At 40.5% G+C, this 22,989-nt stretch overlaps 1 protein-coding gene across 4 annotated transcripts in view; it reads left to right on the forward strand.

The window, feature by feature from the left end:
- Window positions 1-22,989, forward strand: part of CIZ1 (CDKN1A interacting zinc finger protein 1) — a 65,886-nt gene that overhangs the window by 32,803 nt on the left and 10,094 nt on the right. For all 4 annotated transcript variants that reach the window (XR_004540861.1, XM_033960849.1, XM_033960848.1 and 1 more), the window contains exons 7-13: window positions 2,911-2,969; window positions 4,494-4,591; window positions 8,871-9,056; window positions 14,515-14,648; window positions 16,363-16,456; window positions 19,789-19,902; window positions 20,812-20,967. Coding sequence is in view for 3 of the 4 variants with exons in the window: in XM_033960849.1 (XP_033816740.1) it covers window positions 2,911-2,969; window positions 4,494-4,591; window positions 8,871-9,056; window positions 14,515-14,648; window positions 16,363-16,456; window positions 19,789-19,902; window positions 20,812-20,967 (841 nt within the window). In the remaining variant the exon portion in view is untranslated. The remainder of the gene's footprint in view (window positions 1-2,910; window positions 2,970-4,493; window positions 4,592-8,870; window positions 9,057-14,514; window positions 14,649-16,362; window positions 16,457-19,788; window positions 19,903-20,811; window positions 20,968-22,989) is intronic.

Consider the following 22,989-nt stretch of genomic DNA (forward strand, 5'->3'; position numbering starts at 1 on the left):
TTAATTAATACATTTTGATGTATTAGGTTAGATTTTCTGAAATAGGGAGGGAGGGATTGGGGGCTTTTCTATTTTATTTACATTTGTCATATTTAGTAAATGTATTACATAATATTTAAATCATTATAAAATATGAATATAAGTATGATATACAGTGGTGCCTCGCATAACGGACGCCTCGCACAGCGAACGCTGCGCACAACGAACTTTATGTCTTGATTCGTACAACGAACTTCGTTTCACACAACGAAGTCGCCCGAGCTGCATCCTTCCGCGCAGGCACTGCGCTTAACTGCCCTCTCTCCGCCTGGCTCCCTCTTGCCCCCCCCCCCCGACTCCCCGACACGATCGGGGCAAGAGGGAGCCCAAGCCCTCTTGCCCCCCCGACTCCCCGACACGATCGGGGCAAGAGGGAGCCCAAGCACTCTTGCCCCCCCGACTCCCCGACACGATCGGGGCAAGAGGGAGCTCAAGCCCTCTTGCCCCCCCGACTCCCCGACACGATCGGGGCAAGAGGGAGCCCAAGCCCTCTTGCCCCCCCGACTCCCCGACACGATCGGGGCAAGAGGGAGCCCAAGCCCTCTTGCCCCGCCGATTCCCCAACTCCCCGACAATATCGGGCCAGGAGGGAGCCCAAGTCCTCCTGGCCACGGCGACCCCCTAACCCCACCCTGCACTACATTACGGGCAGGAGGGATCCCAGGCCCTCCTGCCCTCGGCGCAAACCCCCCCTCCCCCCAACGACCGCCCCCCCCCCCCAAGAACCTCCGACCGCCCCCCCAGCCGACCCGCGACCCCCCTGGCCGACCCCCACGACACCCCCAACCCCCTTCCCCGTACCTTTCTGTAGTTGGCCGGACAGACGGGAGCCAAACCCGCCTGTCCGGCAGGCAGCCAACGACGGAATGAGGCCGGATTGGCCCATCCGTCCCAAAGCTCCGCCTACTGGTGGGGCCTAAGGCGCCTGGGCCAATCAGAATAGGCCCGGGAGCCTTAGGTCCCTCCTGGGGGCAGGGCCTGAGGCACATGGTCGGGTTGGGCCCATGTGCCTCAGGCCCCGCCCCCTGGAGGGACCTAAGGCTCCCGGGCCTATTCTGATTGGCCCAGGCGCCTTAGGCCCCACCAGTAGGCGGAGCTTTGGGACGGATGGGCCAATCCGGCCTCATTCCGTCGTTGGCTGCCTGCCGGACAGGCGGGTTTGGCTCCCGTCTGTCCGGCCAACTACAGAAAGGTACGGGGAAGGGGGTTGGGGGTGTCGTGGGGGTCGGCCAGGGGGGTCGCGGGTCGGCTGGGGGGGCGGTCGGAGGTTCTTGGGGGGGGGCGGTCGTTGGGGGGAGGGGGGGTTTGCGTCGAGGGCAGGAGGGCCTGGGATCCCTCCTGCCCGTAATGTAGTGCAGGGTGGGGTTAGGGGGTCGCCGTGGCCAGGAGGACTTGGGCTCCCTCCTGGCCCGATATTGTCGGGGAGTTGGGGAATCGGCGGGGCAAGAGGGCTTGGGCTCCCTCTTGCCCCGATCGTGTCGGGGAGTCGGGGGGGCAAGAGGGCTTGGGCTCCCTCTTGCCCCGATCGTGTCGGGGAGTCGGGGGGGCAAGAGGGCTTGAGCTCCCTCTTGCCCCGATCGTGTCGGGGAGTCGGGGGGGCAAGAGTGCTTGGGCTCCCTCTTGCCCCGATCGTGTCGGGGGGGGCAAGAGGGCTTGGGCTCCCTCTTGCCCCGATCGTGTCGGGGAGCCGGGGGGGGGGGCAAGAGGGCTTGGGCTCCCTCTTGCCCCGATCGTGTCGGGGAGTCGGGGGGCAAGAGGGCTTGGGCTCCCTCTTGCCCCGATCGTGTCGGGGAGTCGGGGGGCAAGAGGGCTTGGGCTCCCTCTTGCCCCGATCGTGTCGGGGAGTCGGGGGGGCAAGAGGGCTTGAGCTCCCTCTTGCCCCGATCGTGTCGGGGGTGCCAGGGACCACACGGAGTCACCCACCGTACCACCCGATTCGGGTAAGCGCAGGTATCGGTGGGTGGCTTATTTGCGGGGGGGTGCCTTATTTTACATTTTTTTCTAAAAAGGGGGGGCTGTCTTATTTGATGGCCCTGCCTTATCATCGGGGAAACACGGTAGAAAAAAAAAAAAAATGAACAGTTAAGTCCCAGTTTTTGCCGCTGAGACTCTGCCCTCTCTCACTGTAAAATTAGACTCTACTTAGTCTGTCTTTAAATTTAAAAAATGTGTGTTGTTTTAAAAAACAATTATGTTTTTAGATGTATCTAAATAAAAATAATAACCAAAAATTTATCTTTTTTTATGTCATCTTAGCATATTTTATGCTGCAGAACGAATTATTTTTTTTTACATGTATTCTTATGGGAAAACGCGTTTCACATAACGAACGTTTCGCATAACAAACTTGCTCCTGGAACCAATTAAGTTCGTTGTGTGAGGCACCACTGTATTGTACTTAAAGGGTTTATGAAGAAAATCAAGTGTGTATTTATAAGATTATATGAATTTTTCTGATACACTTGTTGTAATATGCAAAACTGAATAAAGAAATTTAAAAAAATAAATAAATTCCACCAGAAACTGTAGTTTAATCTACTCCAGTTCTTCCAATTAAATATTATCTGTTGTATGACGACTCCTGTCATAATAAGTATAAGCTTATTATTTTTTTGAAGAAATTTGACTCTTCGCCCTCATTGACATGCCAAATAATATAGTATCATATGATAGAGCCACCAGATCGTCTAACAAACAATTTATTTGGCCCCATATTGATTTCCAAAAAGGCAAAATGAAAGGACAAAAGAATAAAAGATGATCTAAAGTCCCTACTTCGAGATGACAATGCCAACATCTATTAGACTTATGCATTTTCTATTGCTTAACAGTTGTATTTGGAAATTACCAAAGAATATATTCCCTCTACAGCTTAGAAAAAGGAGTGGAGAGCCCAGAGCAGATGCCCACCATGATCTGCCCTGCTGAAGGTGAGTAGAGGAGTCTGACTACATTCTTCCTGACTCCTTTCAGGAGTAGTGATGATGCTGTGAGTTCCTTTGCCTTAGCTACATTTGGTTGACTGGAGAGAATTCAGTGGTGACAGTCAAGCTAAAAATATGCTGCTGTCCTTATAAAAATTTAGGGCCATCGTTGTCAGTATGTGAAGAGGACTATTGGCTACACACATATAGCCTGTTGGTTGCAGGATAAGGATGTGTGTTGTGTTGGTATATGCAAACAAGAAGAGAGATCTCAAATGTTCCATACAAATGTAAAAGGATCAAAAACAGACAACTTGGAACTGTTTCTGAGTGAACTAAGAACAGTTTATTAAAAATAGATTAAAATGGTAAACTCAATCTCATGGATTCATTTGGGCTATTACCCCTTTAGAAATCTCCTGAGCGGATATGCACAATAGGCACTATGGTACAATCTAAAAGGCGAACCTGATGGTGTGACCCAATATGATCTATTTCACCAAACCTATGCCTCTTCAGGACTCTTGAACAGCCATATCCAGATTGTAGACAATGTATATTTATTATTTTGCAAAAACATGCAAGGTGAAACTTGTGGAATAATTGCATTTTCATGCAATTATTCCCCGTATGAGAATGCCATTTCTCCACAAGCTTCATCTTGCATGTTTTTGCAAATCAATATACATTGTATACAATCTGGACATGGTTGTTCAGGACCCCTGAGGAAGGCATAAGTTTGCTGAAACATGAACCATGTTGGGTCCCACCGACAGGTTTGTCTTTTGGACTCTACCATATTGCTTATTTTGGATCTGACCTATAGACTGTATCACTATGTGCATATTCGCTCTGGAGATTTTTAAAGGGAAAATAGCCCAGATGAATCAGTGAGATTGATCTCACCATTTTACTTTTTAACAATTTTTATTGATGACAATAAAACAAATAGCATAGAAAAAGAAACATTAACAGAGTACAGCTCTTGTCATCCAATTTATACCTGAGACCACCCTTCCGCCCTTCCCCCACCACAGAACAAGTAGTTCACAGTCCATAGCAGAGTTATAACAAATAAAGCAAAACAGCTGTAGCAAACAATATGCAGTACAGAACATGAATAAAATATGGCTGCATTATAATCTATCCCCAAAAGCCATGGTTTATAGACTAAATATAAAGTATATAATACTCTCATAGGTCCACCCCTCCTCATCACTTCCCCTACAGAAAGAAAGAGAAAAAAAACAGATCTAAAGGCCTAATCCTATAGAACAGAATTTAGGGGACCTCTCCAATATACATTTTGGAATCACCACAGACCCAGCTGTAGGAACAGATAGCACTAAGCAGGAGCCCCATGATCTCACCATTTAAAATCTATTTTTAATAAACGGTTCCTGGTTCACCCAGAAACAACAGTTCCACATTGTATTGGTATGGACAAATTGGCAATGTTTTGGTTGGATGGAGTTTGTCAGTGTGTGAAGGTGCTATGTGTGACGATTCTCTTTTTATGTTCTGAGCTAGAAGAGGATATGTCTGCAGGAAACTGTAGTATGGAAGAGCATGAGAATGGCAGCTGTCCTGAGAAAAGACGAGTTTCCTTAGAATCCAAAATCTCTGAGGTGAGTAGGGGGGTTTCCTAAATATTGCTACCACAGTAGGTTTCTTAGTGACATCTGCCCAACGGGGTCTTAACTGGCCTCATAACATAACATACATTTCATTTCTAGACTGCATGACCTCACAGTTTTATGCGGTGTACAAAATAAAGAGACTTTACAACATCATTGATATAAAATATGTCCATAGGGGAACCCCCCCCCTCAACAATTAATTTCCTAAAAATCTAACAAATAGTGTTGATTTCAGCAGTTTTCTGAAATGCATATATGATGAAGAAAGTGAAAACAATTTATGAAGCTCAGCATCCCATCTGGCAGCTTGATAAGCAGATAGTCATTGTAGAATCCTCTTATATATACAGCCATGTATGGAAGGAAACACAAATAATGATGTAGCTCATAATGGACGATCTGGAGTAAATAGTGTAAATTGATCCATCAAGTAACTGGGTGCCTGGCCTTGCAGAACCTTATAACAAATAATCCCGAACTTAAACAATACTCTGGCCTTGACTGGAAGCCAATGGAACTCTCTATAGTGTGGTGTAACGTGATCCGATTTCTTTAAATTAAAAATCAAACGCATTGCCGTATTCTGGATTATACATAATCTGTGTAAATTTTTGCGGTGACCTGCAAGATGTACAGAATTACAATGATCCAGAGTGCTAAGCACTAACGATTGTACCAACAACCTAAATGAGATAGGGCGAAAGTAAGATTTAATTGTACGCAGGTTCCATAAAATGAAAAAACATTTTTTAGCCAACACGTTAATAAAGGCTTTCATAGAGAGATTCCTATCCAGGTGAACACCTAGGATTCTAATTTCAGAATTAATGGGGTAAGATACCTATTTAATGTTAACTTTTCAATGTGGTTAAAAGGGGATGCAAAAGAGAACTTAGTTTTGTCTGTGTTGAGTTTTAGTTTGAATTCTCTCATCCAGTTGTTCACAGTGTGACAAATATCTTGAATTTTGTTAAGAGATGCTGAAAGACTAGATAAAATGGGGATTACAATGATAATATCATCTGCATAACTATACATTTTTTAATTAAGTGATGACAATCTCTAGCCTAAGATGCAAGATATTAAAAAGTACCAGAGAGAGAGGAAAGCCCTATAGGACACCACATCAGTTACTCCATGTATTTGAATAGACTCCATTAAACTTGATAAGTGCGAATTTTCAAAAAGTCCTGAAACTATCACAGTACATTAGCAGAAATACCCTGGAATCCAGGCTGGCATAGTAACATATGCTCTCTTGTGCATATGATATATGCAATGTTTGCAGAAATATTAGGGAATAGACTTAGTAGATAAAGACAGGTTGTTCACCCTCTCCAAGGTAGAGAGAACGAGAGGGCACTCTCTAAAGTTAAAAGAGGATAGATTCCGTACAAATGCAAGGAAATTCTTCTTCACCCAGAGAGTGGTAGAAAACTGGAATGCTCTTCCAGAGGCTGTTATAGGGGAAAACACCCGCCAGGGATTCAAGACAAAGTTAGACAAGTTCCTGCTGAACCGGAAAGTAGGCAGGTAGGGCTGGTCTCAGTTAGGGCACTGGTCTTTGACCTAGGGGCCGCCGCTGGAGCGGACTGCTGGGCATGATGGACCACTCGTCTGACCCAGCAGCGGCAATTCTTATGTTCTTATGTTCACTTTTTGTTTTTGTTTCCTCTTTGCTTTCTGCTTATTTTTAGAGTCTCCGTTCTTTCTGCTTTTCCTATGGTATGTGTAGGACATAGAATATATAATTAATATTTATAGAGAGATATGAGGAAGAAGAAGCCATATTGTAAGAAGTCATTTTCATCTCCATGTACAGTACATTTTGCTAAATCAAGAAATATCGAGATCCTGTGGCTCATAAAACACATCAGGTTATAAAGGTACAAGATCTTTTATCTGAAATCCTTGGGACCATGCATATTTCGGTTTTGGAATTTTTCAGTTTTTTTAAATTTTAAAATAAGGGATTAAACACTTCAAGCACTTTAAACGCTAACTTGTTCACCAAATAGCCTTCAGTCTGTCATATGCCTGCACTGGCTGATGTCCCTGCCTCAGATTTTCATGTAAGACAGATATAAAATTAAATATATAATAAAAATATAGGCATGCTAGTACTCCGCTGTCTAATGTTCTTGACTAATTTATTTAGTAGTTGGGTTTTGTCTAGTGGGTTTGCCTTGCTGATTTTCAGTTTCCTTAAGTTTTTCCCTTTGTATTCTTCTAGCTCTGTCTGTGTCCCATATTTTGGTTTAATGTAAATGAGGGGGGGGGGTTCTTTTTATCTTGTAGCATTAGTTTCATGTTTTTTCATATTTACAATTTGTACTTCCTATATAAGCAAGTATTTTTTTTTTTTTAATGATATACGAATTTTATAAAATGATTCTACTGTGGTTAGTACTCAATGGCCAACAGAGATCTACAGTAGAGAGAAATTTTGAGTATCATAGCTCCACCAGTTCACCAGTATTTTTTCATTCAAAATAAGAACATAAGAATTGCCCCTGTCGGGTCAGACCGGAGGTCCATTGTGCCCGGCAGTCCGCTCACGCGTCGGCCCCTCAGGTCCAGGACCTGATAGTGCTCATACCCTAAAACTGTCATACGCTTTTCGCTTATGTCCTGTAGAGTAACCTTCTATCTATACCCTGTAATCCCCTTCGCTTCCAGGAAGTCATCAAGTCCCATTTTGAAACCCAGTATTGTACTGTGTCCTATTACCTCATTTGGACTTTACCAATGTTTCCTAAATTGGCTAGGATCTAATTAAATTGTGACTTTTAAAACTGATAGGTTCCAGTGCTGGCATTCCAGGGTCAGACAGACTATAAATTTAAATGCCATATTTGACCAAGGAGTTGAAAAACTGGACAGTTTCTGTTAAGCCTCCTTCCCATTGTTAGCCCTTGCCATCACCAGCAACTTCTGTTCTCTGCACTTACTACTCCTGTATCCCTTTTGATCAACAGGCAGGAAGTGCTAATCTGTAAGTTTTGAAGTTTTTTATTCCAACACAGATGAGATGATGATATACAGCTGTGTAAAAGATTATTGCCAGATCCTACATGATCTGATCTTCATCATATGCAGTTTCTAAAAGAAGACTGTAGTTGGGCATGTGTGTAGTTTAAAGAGAACTTTTCCCTGTAGGGTTAATGGCACCTGCCTTCTTTACCAGGCTGCACCTGCTGGTTCTGTTTCCCTTACTTTGCTACTGTGCAGTGCTATATCCTGAGTCCCAGGTTCTTGCAGCATCAGTTTAGGATTAAGCTACAAAAGGAGAGCAAGTCTCTTGGGTAAAAATTCTGGTCTGCTAAAAAAATCTTGGATATGAGTTAATTTCTGTGTTAGTCACACAATTTGGAGCAACCTTGTGCTCAGGGGTTGCCACATGCTATTAGCCACCTTTTAACAGAACACATCTTCATCAAGGGTCCCTGAGATGATGATTAAAAAATAATTGCAACAATCACACCTTCTTCAGCAGTGAGACACTTCACCAGATCAGGTAGAGTGTGGTGCAGTGGTTAAAGCTACAGCCTCGGAACCCCGAGGTTGTGGGTTCAAACCCACGCTGCTCCTTGTGACCCTACGCAAGTCACTTAATCCCCCATTGCCCCAGGTACATTAGATAGATTGTGAGCCTGCCAGGACAGAAAGGGAAAAACACTTGAGTACCTGAATAAATTAATGTAAACCTTTCTGAGCTCCCTTGGGAGAATGGTATAGAAAATTGAATAAATAAATAAAAATTGTTTTTTAACCACCATCTCAGGAACCCCTGATGAAGACGTGTTGATCGAAACATGGCCTGTGTCGAGTCTCTTTACCTGTTTAAAGGTGGTCTATTTGTGCGCAACAAACTGTTTATTGAAATAAACACTGCCTGCATCTTGTACAGTGGTCTGCAGTTTTCTTCTTTTTTTGTCTTGGATTCACTGTACCCTCATTGCAAACTTGTTGGATTTTGTTTCTTCATTAGACTACATGCTTCTAAACAGTCCTCTCCATGACAAGCCATATGTAGCCGAGTACCATAAAATACCAAATGGAAATTACCAAGCTAGTAGGTATCAAAGTTAGTGGGACTTGGTTAGGAATTATACCTTTCCAATGTCATTTGACTTGGCCAGGTCTAAAATACTCAAATTAGTGAAAGGTTTTATACTAAGCTGGAGAAAGAAATTATCTTTCCTGTAAGTTTCAAACGGCACATACTAACCATAGTGTAAAAACTATTGCATTTTACTTCTGGCAGGTGCCTAGTGTAGGAAGTTCCCTGAAAGTGACCATTCAGCAAAGCAGTGAGAGCAGAGCCATCAGCACAGCAGCTCTGAAGCCAGGACACCAGAGCAAAGAAATGGATGGCACAAGTAAATCAATACTGCATTTTGGCCCTACATTCTACTGTTACATCTGCAAAAGCAACTGCAGCAGCCAGCAGGTGAAGCATCTGGGGGAGAAAGGAAAAGAATACTTGGATTGGTGGTGGAGGAGAGCAGACACATTATTGTGCAGTGGGCTGTTCTCACCTTCTTTCATGTACCAGTTCCAGTTGGTTTATGTAGAAGTTGTGATGTGCAAGTTACTTGTTTAATGAAAGTAGTATGTTAAGTTACTGTGAAAGTAATGTTATTTTCAGTTACTTTTTAATTCTTGGATATAACAGTAGTTTCAGCATTGCATAAAATTAATTCTAGCAATTGGAAATCTATCCTTTATCAAAGAAAACATCTAAACAGAAAATGTTCCAAGTCCTCAAATATAGGTATCCAATACAATTAGAGATTTAAATTAAAAAAAGGAAAATGGCTAGTATATGAGCAGAGGAACAAAACAGAGGCAAACAAAACCACAAACACAAATATGCAAAAGACAGAATGGAATTGTCCAAATCAGAATGCAGGATGCTCACTGCTTTGCCTGATGTCAAGTACTAGTTTACAAGCAGTTCTGCATGACATCTCTTTTTGTTTGAAGTTCGATAACACCTTTTAGAGTGGAAGCACCTCTCGAGCACTAATTGATATTATTGTTGGAGGCTCTTAAGACTTCTGAGGCAGGCCTGTTTGGCCAAAACATGTACATGTTGAGCCATTGAGTCGTTGGATGAATTATTGTGTCATTGGATGAAGATTTTTATAGTATCAGATGAGTTGGAGGACACTTTGATTTATGCACATCATTCTGATTTGGACAATTCCATTCTGTCTTTTGCTTAGTATATGAGCAGTGCAGAAATCATTGAAACATTATCTATATTCAGCAGTCCTCAGTATGGCAGCACCAGGGCAGAGCTGCCTTCTGGTGTCAATGCAAGTAAAGAAACAAATAACTTGTTCAATCAGAATGGCTAATATAGGTTTAAAGTATCATTTAGAAATAGGTCCAATACAGTTTCCTCATATCAAGGCACTGTTTTTGAAGTATAGCATGCTATTCTGGTGCAAAGGACATATGAGTCCTGATGATAGGTAATTATCCCATTCTCGTAAGTTGATTGCAGAAGGATGAAATTTATATTCTTCAACTCTACCGCCTCCTCCAGTGCTGTAGAGCTCCCTTACGTATTTTCCTTCTGCAAGCAGGTTGAGAAGGTGTGATTCTGATCTGCTCTGATATTTTATTATTTATTTTTTTAATCCAAGTTTGAGGCTTTTTTGGTGCAGGAGACGTCCCTGGTAACCCCAGGACAGCTCTGCCTGGGAGATGATACAGACTCTGTGTCAGATTTCTGCAGCTGGCAAGGCAACCCTCAGGGTTCCTGTTCAGCCAGCTTGCATTAAAACTTGTGGAGCTCATGGTCTATTCCCCTTGAATCCTGACATGCCACCCTGTCTGACAGTCTAGAGTTTGCCTGCCTACTGATCTGATAATCTCCAGCTTTGGACACCCATGTTTATCTCGTGTCAGATTTAAAAAAAAAACAAAACCCTAAAGCAACTAAAAGAAAAAGCGGTGAGACTCTATGAGCTCCATAATAATAACTTTATTTTTATATACCGCAATACCACAAATAGTTCAGAGCAGTTTACAGAGGAAGAGACTGTATAAAGACAGCGATAATACAAAAACTTTCGAAATTACATTAGCATGTTAAAATTAATTGAGTTTATCTGGGAGTGTTTTAGGAATGTATCAAGGCAGAAGTGGAGTCAGAGAAATTTGTCAAAGAGATAAGTTTTGATTGACTTCCTGAAAGTTTGATAAGAAAATTCGTTTGAAATAAAGTTGGTTAGACATTTGTTTTGTTTGCCTGCTTGGAATGATAGTGTTCAATCAAGGAATCTCTGGTAGATGCAGCCCTTCAAGGATGGAAAGGTGAACAAGTAAGCACTACGTGTACAGGTTAGAAACATAGAAACATAGAAAAAAGCAGCAGAAAAGGGCTATAGCCCACCAAGTCTGTCCATTCCAAGTATCCCCTCCCCTGAATTTACTCCCTTAAAGATCCCAAGTGAGTATCCCATTTTCTCTTAAAATCAGTCACGCTGCTGGCCTTTATCACCTGGAGTGGGAGTCTGTTCCAATGATCCACTACTCTTTTGGTGAAGAAGTACTTCCTGGAGTCGCCATGAAACTTCCCTCCCCTGATCTTCAGCGGATGCCCTCTGGTGGTCGAGGGTCCCATGAGCCAGAAGATATCATCTTCTGACTCGATGCATCCCGTGATGTACTTATATATTTCAATCATATCTCCCCGTTCTCTTCTTTCCTCAAGTGAGTACAGCCGCAATTTTTTTAATCTTTCTTCATACGTGAGATCCTTGAGCCCCAAGACCATCTTGGTGGCCGTTCGCTGAACCGACTCGATCCTCAGCACGTCCTTTCGGTAGTGTGGTCTCCAAAACTGAACACAGTACTCCAAGTGAGGCCTCACCATGGCTCTGTACAACGGCATCATAACTTCAGGTCTCCTGCTGACGAAACCTCTGCGGATACACCCCATCATTTGTCTTGCCCTGGAGGAAGCCTTCTCCACTTGATTGGCAACCTTCATGTCCTCGCTAATGATCACTCCTAGATCGCGTTCCGCCGTGGTCCTAACCAAGGTCTCACCATTTAGTACATAAGTTCTACGCGGGTTTCTCTTACCCAGGTGCATTATCTTGCATTTTTTAGCATTGAAGCCTAGCTGCCAAGTAGTTGACCATTGTTCCAGCAACAGTAGGTCGTGTGTCATATTATCAGGTAATAAGCTTTTGCCTACTATGTTGTGCCTGGTTGGTTCCAGGTTGTGCCTGGAAATTTGAAATGGTGAGGCAGGTAGATTGGGGATGAGCCTGTTATGATTTTGAAGCAAAGGCAAGCAAACTTAAAGATGACCCTTGCTTCAACTGGCAGCCAGTGTAGTTTTTTTGAATATGAGCTTACATGATCCGATTTCTTGAGGCCAAAGATGAGACGGACTGCAGCATTCTAGGCCAGTGGTTCCCAACCCTGTCCTGGAGGACCACCAGGCCAGTTGGGTTTTTGGGATAGCCCTAATGAATACGCATAAGAGATATTTGCATATAATGGAGGTGACAGGCATGCAAATCTGCTCTATGCATATTCATTAGAGCTATCCCAAAAACCCGACTGGCCTGGTGGTCCTCCAGGATAGGGTTGGGAACCACTGTTCTTGACGCTTAATGTTGGCGGAAATTTTGTTGGGTAGTACCTGTTGATTTCACCTAGATTGTTTAAGGTGTTGATTAATCTTGTTTACTATGTTTTACAGAGCATAACAGAAATGTGTTGGCAAGGAGAATCCCTGTTCCCCCCTCCTTCCTATTTCTCTGTTTAGTGCTGTTCAATTGCTTTGGTACAAACTACATCACTGGAGAAGGAGGCGGAGCTGAAGAATGTAAATTTCATCCTTCTGCAATCAACTCGTGAGTATGGGATGATTACCTATGGCCAGGACTTGTATGTCTTTTTCCAGAAAGAGGATTATTGAGGTAAGTACCTAATTTTCCCATGCTTTAACTAATCAGTTCCTATTACAGTGAAGAAGCAATTGTATTTAAAAATGGTTTTGTCTGTCATTCTACTGCATCTTTGAGTCATAATTTGTCCACCCATGCTGAAAAACCTTTCAACAGGAGCATTTGAAGTCAAACCCATTATACTTCAGAAATTGTGCCTTGATTCAAAGAAACTGATGCTAATTACTTCACAAGAATCATAATTTAGATATAGGTCCAATTTCAGCAGCATCACTTCTGTTACTGCTATCTACATTCTGAAAATAGAAGTCCTCTTCTTCATCACATTCACTACTGTACAAAGCTGGTGTAGTTTGTTCTTTTTTATTTTTTTTTTTGTTTTAAATTTTTTATTCATTTTCATACATCCACAAGTGTAACATAGAAATGTAAAACGATCTCATAAAACATACACTTGAATTCCTTTCATGTACCACTATAAATACAATATATTATTCTGTATTTATGAACAAAAATAACTGAAATATATGTATTACCTAATATGTATAATAATTGTTATTAAAATTTAAAACCCCTCCTTTCCCTCCCCTCCCAATACACATAACAATTATAATAAAAATAATGACAAATATTTTATGAGATAAATAAATAAAATAAAACCTACCCCCCTCCCTTCTTAATAAGATTTTTATTATGGGAAAATGATTTCATTCATTACAGAAATCTGCTAATGGTCCCCAGATCTTCTGAAACTTGCCAAAATAACCTCTCTGTGTTGCTAATGCATGCTCCATTTTATATATATATATATATATATATATATGGCATACGGAATTCCACCAGAAGTTATAGTTTAACCTATCATTTTTCCAGTTATATGTAATTTGTTGTCAATTTATAATGGTGTAGTTTGTTCTGATGACAGCTTCTCTGTCTTCATTGCTTTGAAAAGAGTTTTTTAAAAAAATTTTATCTTCCTTTCATCATCTTCAACCCAATAAAGACAAAACTGTAGCTGCATAACTTCAACTAAAATCAAATCTTTGCTGTCAAGATAATGACCAAAATGCTCATAGAGCCCACATTGAAGTACCTAAATCAGAAGTAAGGTATATTTAAGATCTGTACCAACTTTAGTCAGCTTCGTTTTAACATTACCAAAGTGGGCAGCAAAAAGCCTAAGTAACATTTAGCTTCACTTTGTAGGATGTCCAGAGCAGCTGCTAGTGGATTCGTGACACAGCAGTACTCACCCAGACAAATTACTTCATGCTATCTGTTACAAGATTTTATTTCTTGCCTGGCATTGATGATTTGTGATTTACCAGACACAACTTGCGCCTAACATAAATATTATCTTTCAACTTACTAAATTAAAAAAAAATTGGAAATTGGACATAAACAAAGCAGTTGTCAAAACACCAACCATCTTGTGCTTTAGGCTTGAACAATTTCACTTAAAAAGGAAGTTTTCTGGAAACCAGAAGCAACCCAGTGTAATGGGTTTAGTGACAAAATTGGATGGGTGTCACTAAAAAGTAACTATTATATAAAGTAGCTAGACATTATATTACTCATTACTGAAAAAGTAATATTAGTTATTACATTTGCACAAAAGTAATCATTACAATTACTCATTACTGGTAGTATTACTTTTGAAAGTAATATATTACTGCCCTACACTGAGAAAGTTGGGGGTGGGGAGGGATTATTGGTGAAGTTACCAAAAGTCATCACCTGGGAAAGGTGTTGAGCCTTTGGTTGATGGAAGGAAAATCATGGAAGTAGATGTGGGGAATTGAAGTGTTTTGGATCTTTAATGGGGAAAATACAAAGACAGAAGCCATGTACTATGATGTCTCACTGGTGGGAACCAAATGGTCAGGAATAAGGAGAGAGGAAGTTGCACAGAAGCCCAGAACAGATTACTTTATTAGGTGCGATTGATAGTCTAATGTTCTTGGTATGCAGAGTTTTCAGTCTCATATGGCTACAGCTGAGCACCAGCAGCGATTCTTGGAGATTCAGAATATCAGCAATGCCTGCTTAGTTACACTAATGCCTACAAGGAAAGAGAGCTTGCAGACATTCATAGACTCGGATGGGTAAGTGTAAGTAGATGATGGAGAATGGCTGGTACGTGTGTGAATGGTAATGATGATGTGAATGGTGATGATGGAGAATGGTGTGTACGTGCAAGCACAGGGTATTCCCTATGGTCACAGAGCGAGTATAAAGAGAACTTCTGAATTTGTAATTTCCATGGTTAGGTGCTTTCTCTTAGTTATCATAAAAAAGATGTTTTTCATAGATTAGCAAGTGTGCACTTGTTGTGAGCTGATAGAGGAATAAGAATACGCTTTTGTGGTATGTATTTTCAGTGAGAGCAAGAGGATGACTCCATACAAATTATTTAAATTATCTCTCCTCTCCCACATTCCAACATCAGCAGCTACATGCTGACAGTCTTATCTGCTCAGTGTGGGCTGGATGTAAAATACCTCACTATTGGGGGGTGGGGGGGGAATCTCCAAAGAATACAAGTCAAAGATATCTATGGCTAACTTTTTATGCATGGTTACAAACCAAGAAGGGAAATTGGTAAAACTAGAGGACATAAATTGAGGTTGAGGGATGGTAGACTTAAGAGTAATGTTAGGAAATTCTTTTTCATGGAGAGGGTGGTGGGTGCCTGGAATGCTCTCCTGAGAGGAGGTGGTGGAGAGGAAAACTGTGATACAATTCAAAAAAAGTGTGGGATGAACATAGAGAACCGCTAATTAGAATATGAATGAGCAAACTTTCACAGTCTGAATCCATCAAAGGAGATAGTTTGGATAGGCTGGAGTGAGGTTCTATAGCAACTCCAGTAGTTGGAACCTAAGAATAGTACCGGGTAGACTTCTAAGGTCTAAGGCCTAGAAAAAACAAAGAAAAGGCATTTTAATTTAATCATGAAAAATTGTAATGCATTTGATTACAGGGCAGACTGGACGCCATCATTTACTATGTAACATTAGCTACTAGTGCTTCCCGATTTGAATCGATTCACCAATTCACTTCAGGTGAATCAATTTGAATCGATTTAAAGCACTATTAGCTACACCTGTATCCAGTGACATCACTACATTAATCTGATATTGATCAAAAACTTGTATAAGCTCATAATTGTGTAATCTGTAATGTCATCCAAAGAATACAAGCTTGTCTAAACCAGTTGTAATTCAAGATCTGAAAGTTTATTACATATAACAACAGTTATTTGAATTGGTACTTTCTATACATCAGTGCATTCTCACTATACTCCCTAAATTAGTGTGTCTTATCACAGATGTCCTTTCAGTGCTGGTATGGTCAACCCCTCTCCTTTCCCAGGCCTCATAATAAAGCAAATCTGTATGTTCTGACCAATAATAGTAGGTTCATGCCCCTTTCTACTATCCAATAGTAAATACAGTTCTAAAGTCAGCTTAAATTTGCTATCTTAACCTTCCCATCCCCAACTTTTGATTTGTATTATTTTGTACTGTGATAGACAGACCTAAGAGCCACATAGCCCATTCATTGCCCCACAGTAAGAAGGACCCCAACCTTTGCAATTACTGGACTCCAGGGAAGTGAAGTGGCATTTCCTTAATGGATGAATGAGGTTTGGACATAAGTTGCATCTTGAGGCAATGGGAAAAGGTCAGGGAGGCCAGAGAACATGAAGCAGTGAGCATGAGATGTGTCTGAGAATATTAGGGAGATAGCTGGCAGAAGTTGCTAAGAAGTAAACAATTTATTTCATACTCTTCATGTTTTGTTCATCCACCTTAGAACGAAGAGGTTTTTTCCACAGAGGTGGTGCAACACTTGCCAGCTGTACTTCAGTGGAGACCTGATTAAGCATCGACGCACTCAGGAACACAAGGTGCTCAGATTTCACTCTGGTTTTAAAAGATGAGTTACAGCACATTGCTTTGTATGGTTACACAGACAAAACTCTTTAAATTCTTTTATTAATTTGCTCAATCAAAACTGTATAATATTTAATTTCTTCGGTTACAAACCAGAACATTTCCTCATCCCTTGTCTATATATGGAAAAAAAAAACACCTTTTCATATGCAAAACATTTTTCTGTTGTTAAATTTCAAAATATTTATTAAGAATGATAACTAGAAAACAGAACTTAAGTGAGTGATGAAATAAATGCTGGCACCAGACATGGAAGATTGTGAACTCAGTTCCCTTTTGTTAGATTCTTGTCATTCTAATCTAATTGTTCTGGTTTCAGGTTTTTCGTTCTTTTAATACTTCCTTTTGTTAAATGGAGATTTTCTGAGCACAAGTATGGGAAAAAACCCCTCATACTAATTACATACTTGTTTGCACTATCTCATAACTAGTCTCCCATTTACATCAATGGACATTGGACATTACATGATGCTGCAGCATGACCAGGAAGTAGGGTTGGTTTTGTGTAACTTGTTCTGGTTTAGCATGTTCAAGAATGGAAACCCACTGTAGATTTTAACCATCATTGATATAATTTTTTATTAATGTTTATAAATTTAACAGATTTATTTATTTTTATTTTCTCTTAGCAACTTGGGATAGGATAAGCCTCAGAAGCAAGGATAGCTCTATCTAGTGTTTTGAAACACTTTTCTGCTTCCTAGCCTTTAATTACAGACATAAAATGCTCTCTTTGTTATCTTTTTGCATACTGAATGTCTTTCTGTATACTACTAAGGCATAAGAGAAAGTTCCACTTAGCTTAATGGTTTGTCCACAAAGCAGCTGAGTTAAATAATTTTGTCAGGACTCCGCAGTCTTAAACATACTCTGATGCTGTCAGTGCTTCACGGCCCACATACCACTGTATCAGGAATAAGTTATCTTCAATACTGCCTTCAGATTTTCCTAGCTTTTCAGTATTTTTGGTTAATCTGGCATGTTAGTTGGACCGAGCTTTGTTTTATCCCAGATCTGTCATCTGTGAACATATACGCCACTGGTTTGGTTCCATTTTTAGTGACCCCTGATGCAGGTATTCCTCAGACGCCAAAACACAGTGCTGTGTCAGGTCCGCAGCTTCTGCTTGTGTCCTTTTATGAAATAAACAAGTTGGTTTTACATCAGTGTTCTTCAGTGGAGTGCTCATTGTCCGTTCCCACTTTCTTTTGTACTGTTTTATACCCGTGGGTTCTCTGTCCTGTTGGACTTTTTGGTGTTTACTTGCTGTGGAATGTGGCATAACCTAAGATCCAGATCCCGCCCCTTTGTAGCCCTTTCAGAGCAGAGCATGGAACGCTCCAAATGGTGAAACAGCAGGGAGAACAGAAGAAAGCTGCACCCATTGTGTTTAAAAGACCCATGGATTTTCATCTTCAACCTGCACCAGTGTAGCTTCCAGAAGTTCTTGAGAACCAATCCTCTTCAGATGTTTGTCTTCACCAGGGAGCCGTACTCTGCCCCATAACCTGAATTATTAATGGAGACACCTAATGTAATGTAATGCCCTGAAGGAAAGGCGTATGGTGGTTTCTACATCTTCAGTGATATTGGAAGTCTGCAAAGATGGAATTGGAGCTTCCCAGGTGCAGGTACCCACAACTGTGCCTTTTTTATATAATTTGATTTAGAACACATCAGTCTCAGCTGGACAGCAAGATAGATCTTTGAAGGATGTTTTTGATTTAGTGTCCAGAATGGATAAAAACCTACAAGATAATCTTGTTAAATTTAGTAAATTTATTGAAGAGATGGCTGACAAATTCACTGATCCAAGATGTAATGATTGAAAGAGTGAAAGATGCATGGAACAGTCCTCCCAGAAGAGTTGGTGGAGACAGAGATTGTGGCTGAATTCAAAAGGGCCTGGGATAGGCACATGGGATCTCTCAGAGATAATGGTTATTTGGATGGACAGATTAGATGGGCCATTTGGCCTTTATCTGCCATCATGTTTCTATGATCTACAGATGGAGGCTCTGGAGATTGCCAGAGCTGGTAATTTAAGATTACTGACTATCCCCTTCTGAATTGGTTAAGAAGTATGTAAAGGAAAATCTTCTTTTGAATTATAAGGAGTTAGGGATGTAAAGTGTGTATTACCTTCCAGGGAATGTCAGATCTCCAGAAGTGTGAACGTGAAATGATATACAGTATTATAAATTCTTCTGATAGTTTAGATCTTTCTAATTTTCTAGTCTTCACAGGAAAATATTTTAAAAAGAAATATTCTAATGGTTACCTTGAGTTCTCCTGAGCAAAAGATGTTCTAAAATCTTTTTTAACCTAAAAAGGCATTGCCGTTTTGTGGTCAAAGTATTGGTATGTTTCCAGATGTGGCCAGATCTACTCAGTTCAATGAAAGGTCTTCCTTCAGCTAAATCAATGGTTTTGGCAGTGGGAGACACTTTTTTTTTTTTGTTAAATTTCCCAGCAAATGTATGGTCACATATGAAAACAATTCCTATATATTTTTGGATTCTAGTCATCTGGATAGATTTCTTCAAACTAAAGCTCAATAGTAATTTTTTCTTTTTTTTTTTTTATTTGACTTTAGGTTAAGCTTGTTTGCAAAAGTCCCTATTTCTTTCTTTTCTTTTTTTTATTTAATTGCTAATCCTACATTTATCCTTCATAATGTGGGCTAGTTTACTAGATGTGAATTTGTAATGTTTCACTATACTGTTTTTTGTTATTTTGCAATTTGCTAGAATGTTATTCTTTGTAACATTTAAAATTATCAATTAAGAAAAAAACAATAGATTTTACTAGTGTCAAGCTTGCCATTTTTACCCATAACATTTTGTCACAGCAAGCTGCTTCCCCTAACACCAAACAATACTGACTGATTTTAAATAGACAATGTCAGAGCGGTATCAGTCAATCGTGCTGCTCCACTTAGAAAATTCTAATTGGTTCCCAATTCTTTCTATCATAATCAAGCTCTGGCTATAGGCCAATCCATTTCCAGAGTTACTCCTCTAATAAAAATGGGTTTAAATGCCAATATAGCATGGCAGTAGTTGGTTGAATTCTGCAGTGGGTTTCTATAATTGTTACTTTAAGTGATTTGTATCACTGTCCTCATTGAGTCCGCAGTGAGTTAGCATGTTCAAACCTGAATTAAACCAGCTTCTAAGTATCAGTTTGTGTAGGCAGAGGGTTGTGGGTTGGGTTAAACTCTCCTGCATAGACAACAGCTGGAATTGTGCACTCAATTCACCCATTCTGCATTTTTCCCTCCCAGCTTGCAAAACACTCATTGCGTCCCTTCTGCACGATCTGCAGCCGTCACTTCAAAACCCCTCGTAAGTTTGTAGAGCACATGAAGTCCCCAGAACACAAGCAGAAAGCTCAAGAGGTAATGTATCATTGGGAAGTTTACAGTATAAAGGAAGCTGGGCACTGGGACATGGCAGAGAGAAACCTTAACCTTTTTAGATGAAAGTTTTTATTTTAAGCAGCCTTGAATATAGGGCTGAAGTATGAGCAGAGAGACCATTGACTTCAGGCTATGTATAGATGGTTGTATAAATGTTAGCATAAACACTTAGGCAGGTTTCAGTTTGATGATGTCTCTGTTTGGTGATGTAAGAAATTTTGGAAACCTATCATCATTTCCCAATATAGCAGGTTTTATACAGGTGTTCTTAGAATTCATTGGGCGGGAAATAGACATGTTGGAGGAGGGGAGAGTTCAGAGGGTTTCTGTGGCTTTGTATACAATAGTACTGTTATGATTTGTTTGATGGTTTGTAACATGCTTTATTGAAAAATTCAATAAAAAAAGATTGTACATAAATAAACTTGGATCTTTAATATAAAAAGCCATTGGGAGAGATATACAAATCGTGACAATTAAATGATAACCTCATACTTCATGCATTTTATGTTATAGAGCTTCTGCCTCTTCTCTTCTAACTCTCCTCCTGGTTATTCCCTCTTATGTTCCTAGTTGTATTTCCTTTGACTTATATGTCTCCTTGAACCTTTCCAGGTATAGAGCGACTCATAAATACTAGATTAGATAGTTTAAATGATGATGTGGCTGATCTGATAATAGAAATGAGCTTATAACCCCAGAATTGTTGGTAAAACACTGAAGCTCTTTGTAGCTGCTGCTGTGTGAGGAAGCTTCCAATTGGCATGAGATTAAAGGTGGCAGAAGGTAAAACAGACAGGGAGATGACATGGTGTTCTGAGACTGCTCCTTTGTCCTGCTTTCGGTACTTGTAACTACAAGATTGATTGTGCTCTGTGTGTCTTGTAGGCTAGACTGGGGGAGAAGGAACCAGGGAGCCCAGAGGACCCTGATGAGCTCATTACAGTGGATGCAGTGGGATGTTTTGAAGATGATGAAGAGGAAGAGGGAAGTGAAGATGATGCCAAATATCTCTTTCCAGATGACACATCTGTCACCCAGCTGGTTTGTAAATCACTTCAAATATGGGGCTGCCTACCACAAACACATGCACTGTAGTTGTGAAGAGAAGGCTACTGCCAGTGTTTCTGAGAACAAGTAGGATGTCATTTCCACACTGGATGGCATCACTGACAGAACCCCAGCACTATTTTCCAGAAGCTTTTGGAAACTTGCTACTATGCATGTCTGCATCTTCATGCCTGCTGTCATTGTGTGAGACTAAGCTAGTCTCCAATTCATTCCTCAGAGAAGTCAAGTTTTGTCCTTATGATCTGTCCTCTCAACGCATATCTGTTCTTTTCTCATGATTTTCACAGCCATTTTTTAATCCAATTGTGTGTACATGTGGGGCCAGTGCCTTTTCCCCTTTATTGTCCCAGATAGGTTTTTTTTTTGTTTTTTTTTGTAAATCTTTATTAATTTTAAAATATAAATAGTGCAATACAATGAATTTAAACATAAACAAATCAAGAAACGCACTTTAAATGTGCAAATAATTAGAAAAACACTCATTTTCTCCCCCCTTAACTAATAAAAGTAGATATACATGTATAATTTCCATACAATAAATAAAATAGGAATAACAATAATACATTTCCCACCACCCTCCCTCCATCCCACCCTGGATGTGTAAGGAGGTCAGATAAAAAGAAAAGGTACATGACATCTATTGTGACTTAATAAATGATGCCACTGGGCTCCATACCATGTTAAATACTTTACTATAACCTAAAATTTCAGCGTTCATTCTTTCATATTTATAACTAGAATACAAGTTTGCCCACCAGAAAGTATAATTAAGTCGATCATAACATTTCCAATTGCGTGTTATCATTTGAATGGTTACTCCCGTCATTATTAAGAAAAATCAGCTTTTATAACGATCCAAAGAAGGTTTAACATGTAATAAAGTACCGCAAATTATAGCTTCATAAGTTAGTGGTATCGATGACCCAAGTACAATATTAATTTGTCCCCATATCGACTTCCAGAAATCAAGTATCAATGCTCAATAATACAACAAATGATCCAAAGTCCCTATATCAATATGACAGTGCCAGCATCTATTAGATTTAGAACTGTCTATCTTTTGCAAACGAACTGGGGTCCAAAAAATTCTATGCAACAAGAAAAACCAAGTTTGTCTCATAGATGCTGACGCTGTAGATTTCAACCTTCAAGTCCAAATAGGTTTTTTTGACACCTATAAGTTTCCTTTCTTTTGCCTTAGCTCACTAGGCAGCCTTAGGCCTTAACCTTCCTGATCAGGGCTGAATTGTTAAGATTTAGTCATTTGCTTTTGCCTCGGCTATTTTTTCCAAGAGGTCCCAAAAAAAAACTCCAGTGGCTTTAGGTTGAAATCTGTTTTATTAAAGAACACACCATAGAATTCCAAATCAAGTACAGATCATCAAAACAGAAACATAGCATAGAGTTAGTTGTTTTATGTAAACAAATTTACCTAACATACCAATCTCCAACCCCCTTCATATCTTCCCAAGAACTCCAAAAGTAATAAGAAATTGGGCTGACATTCTAATTATACATTGAGCTGGTTAACAATCAAACTTCTTACTCTAGCAGTAAGGGATTGTATGTAAACTTCCCAGTTTGTCAATAACAACTTCTGACTTTTTAATTAGTGTCTTGCATCCTATGCCTCCAGGGTTATATAGGTGTAGAGCACATTTCTCCATTTCCAGTAGGAATGGGGTGGGGGCAATGGAGGGTTAAGTGACTTACTCAGGGTCACAGGGAGCTGCAGTGGGAATTGAACCCAGCTCCCCAGGATCACAGTCCACTGCACTAACCATTGGGCTACTCCTCCATTCTTAGCTGGTGCCTGTTGTGTTTGGGGGCCCAACCATAATCCTCTTCCTTATAAACTGTCTGCAGATGTCAAAGTATTAAAAGTTGTGAGAAGCAGTGCAAAGGATTTTTGATGCCAAGAAGTCTGTTCCATCAACTTTAGCACTGGTACCAGTGGCTCCTGGAGCTGCATTGGACACTGGTGATGCTTCAACA

Source organism: Geotrypetes seraphini, chromosome 10 (genome assembly GCF_902459505.1).
Source record: "Geotrypetes seraphini chromosome 10, aGeoSer1.1, whole genome shotgun sequence".
NCBI classification, from domain to species: domain Eukaryota; kingdom Metazoa; phylum Chordata; class Amphibia; order Gymnophiona; family Dermophiidae; genus Geotrypetes; species Geotrypetes seraphini.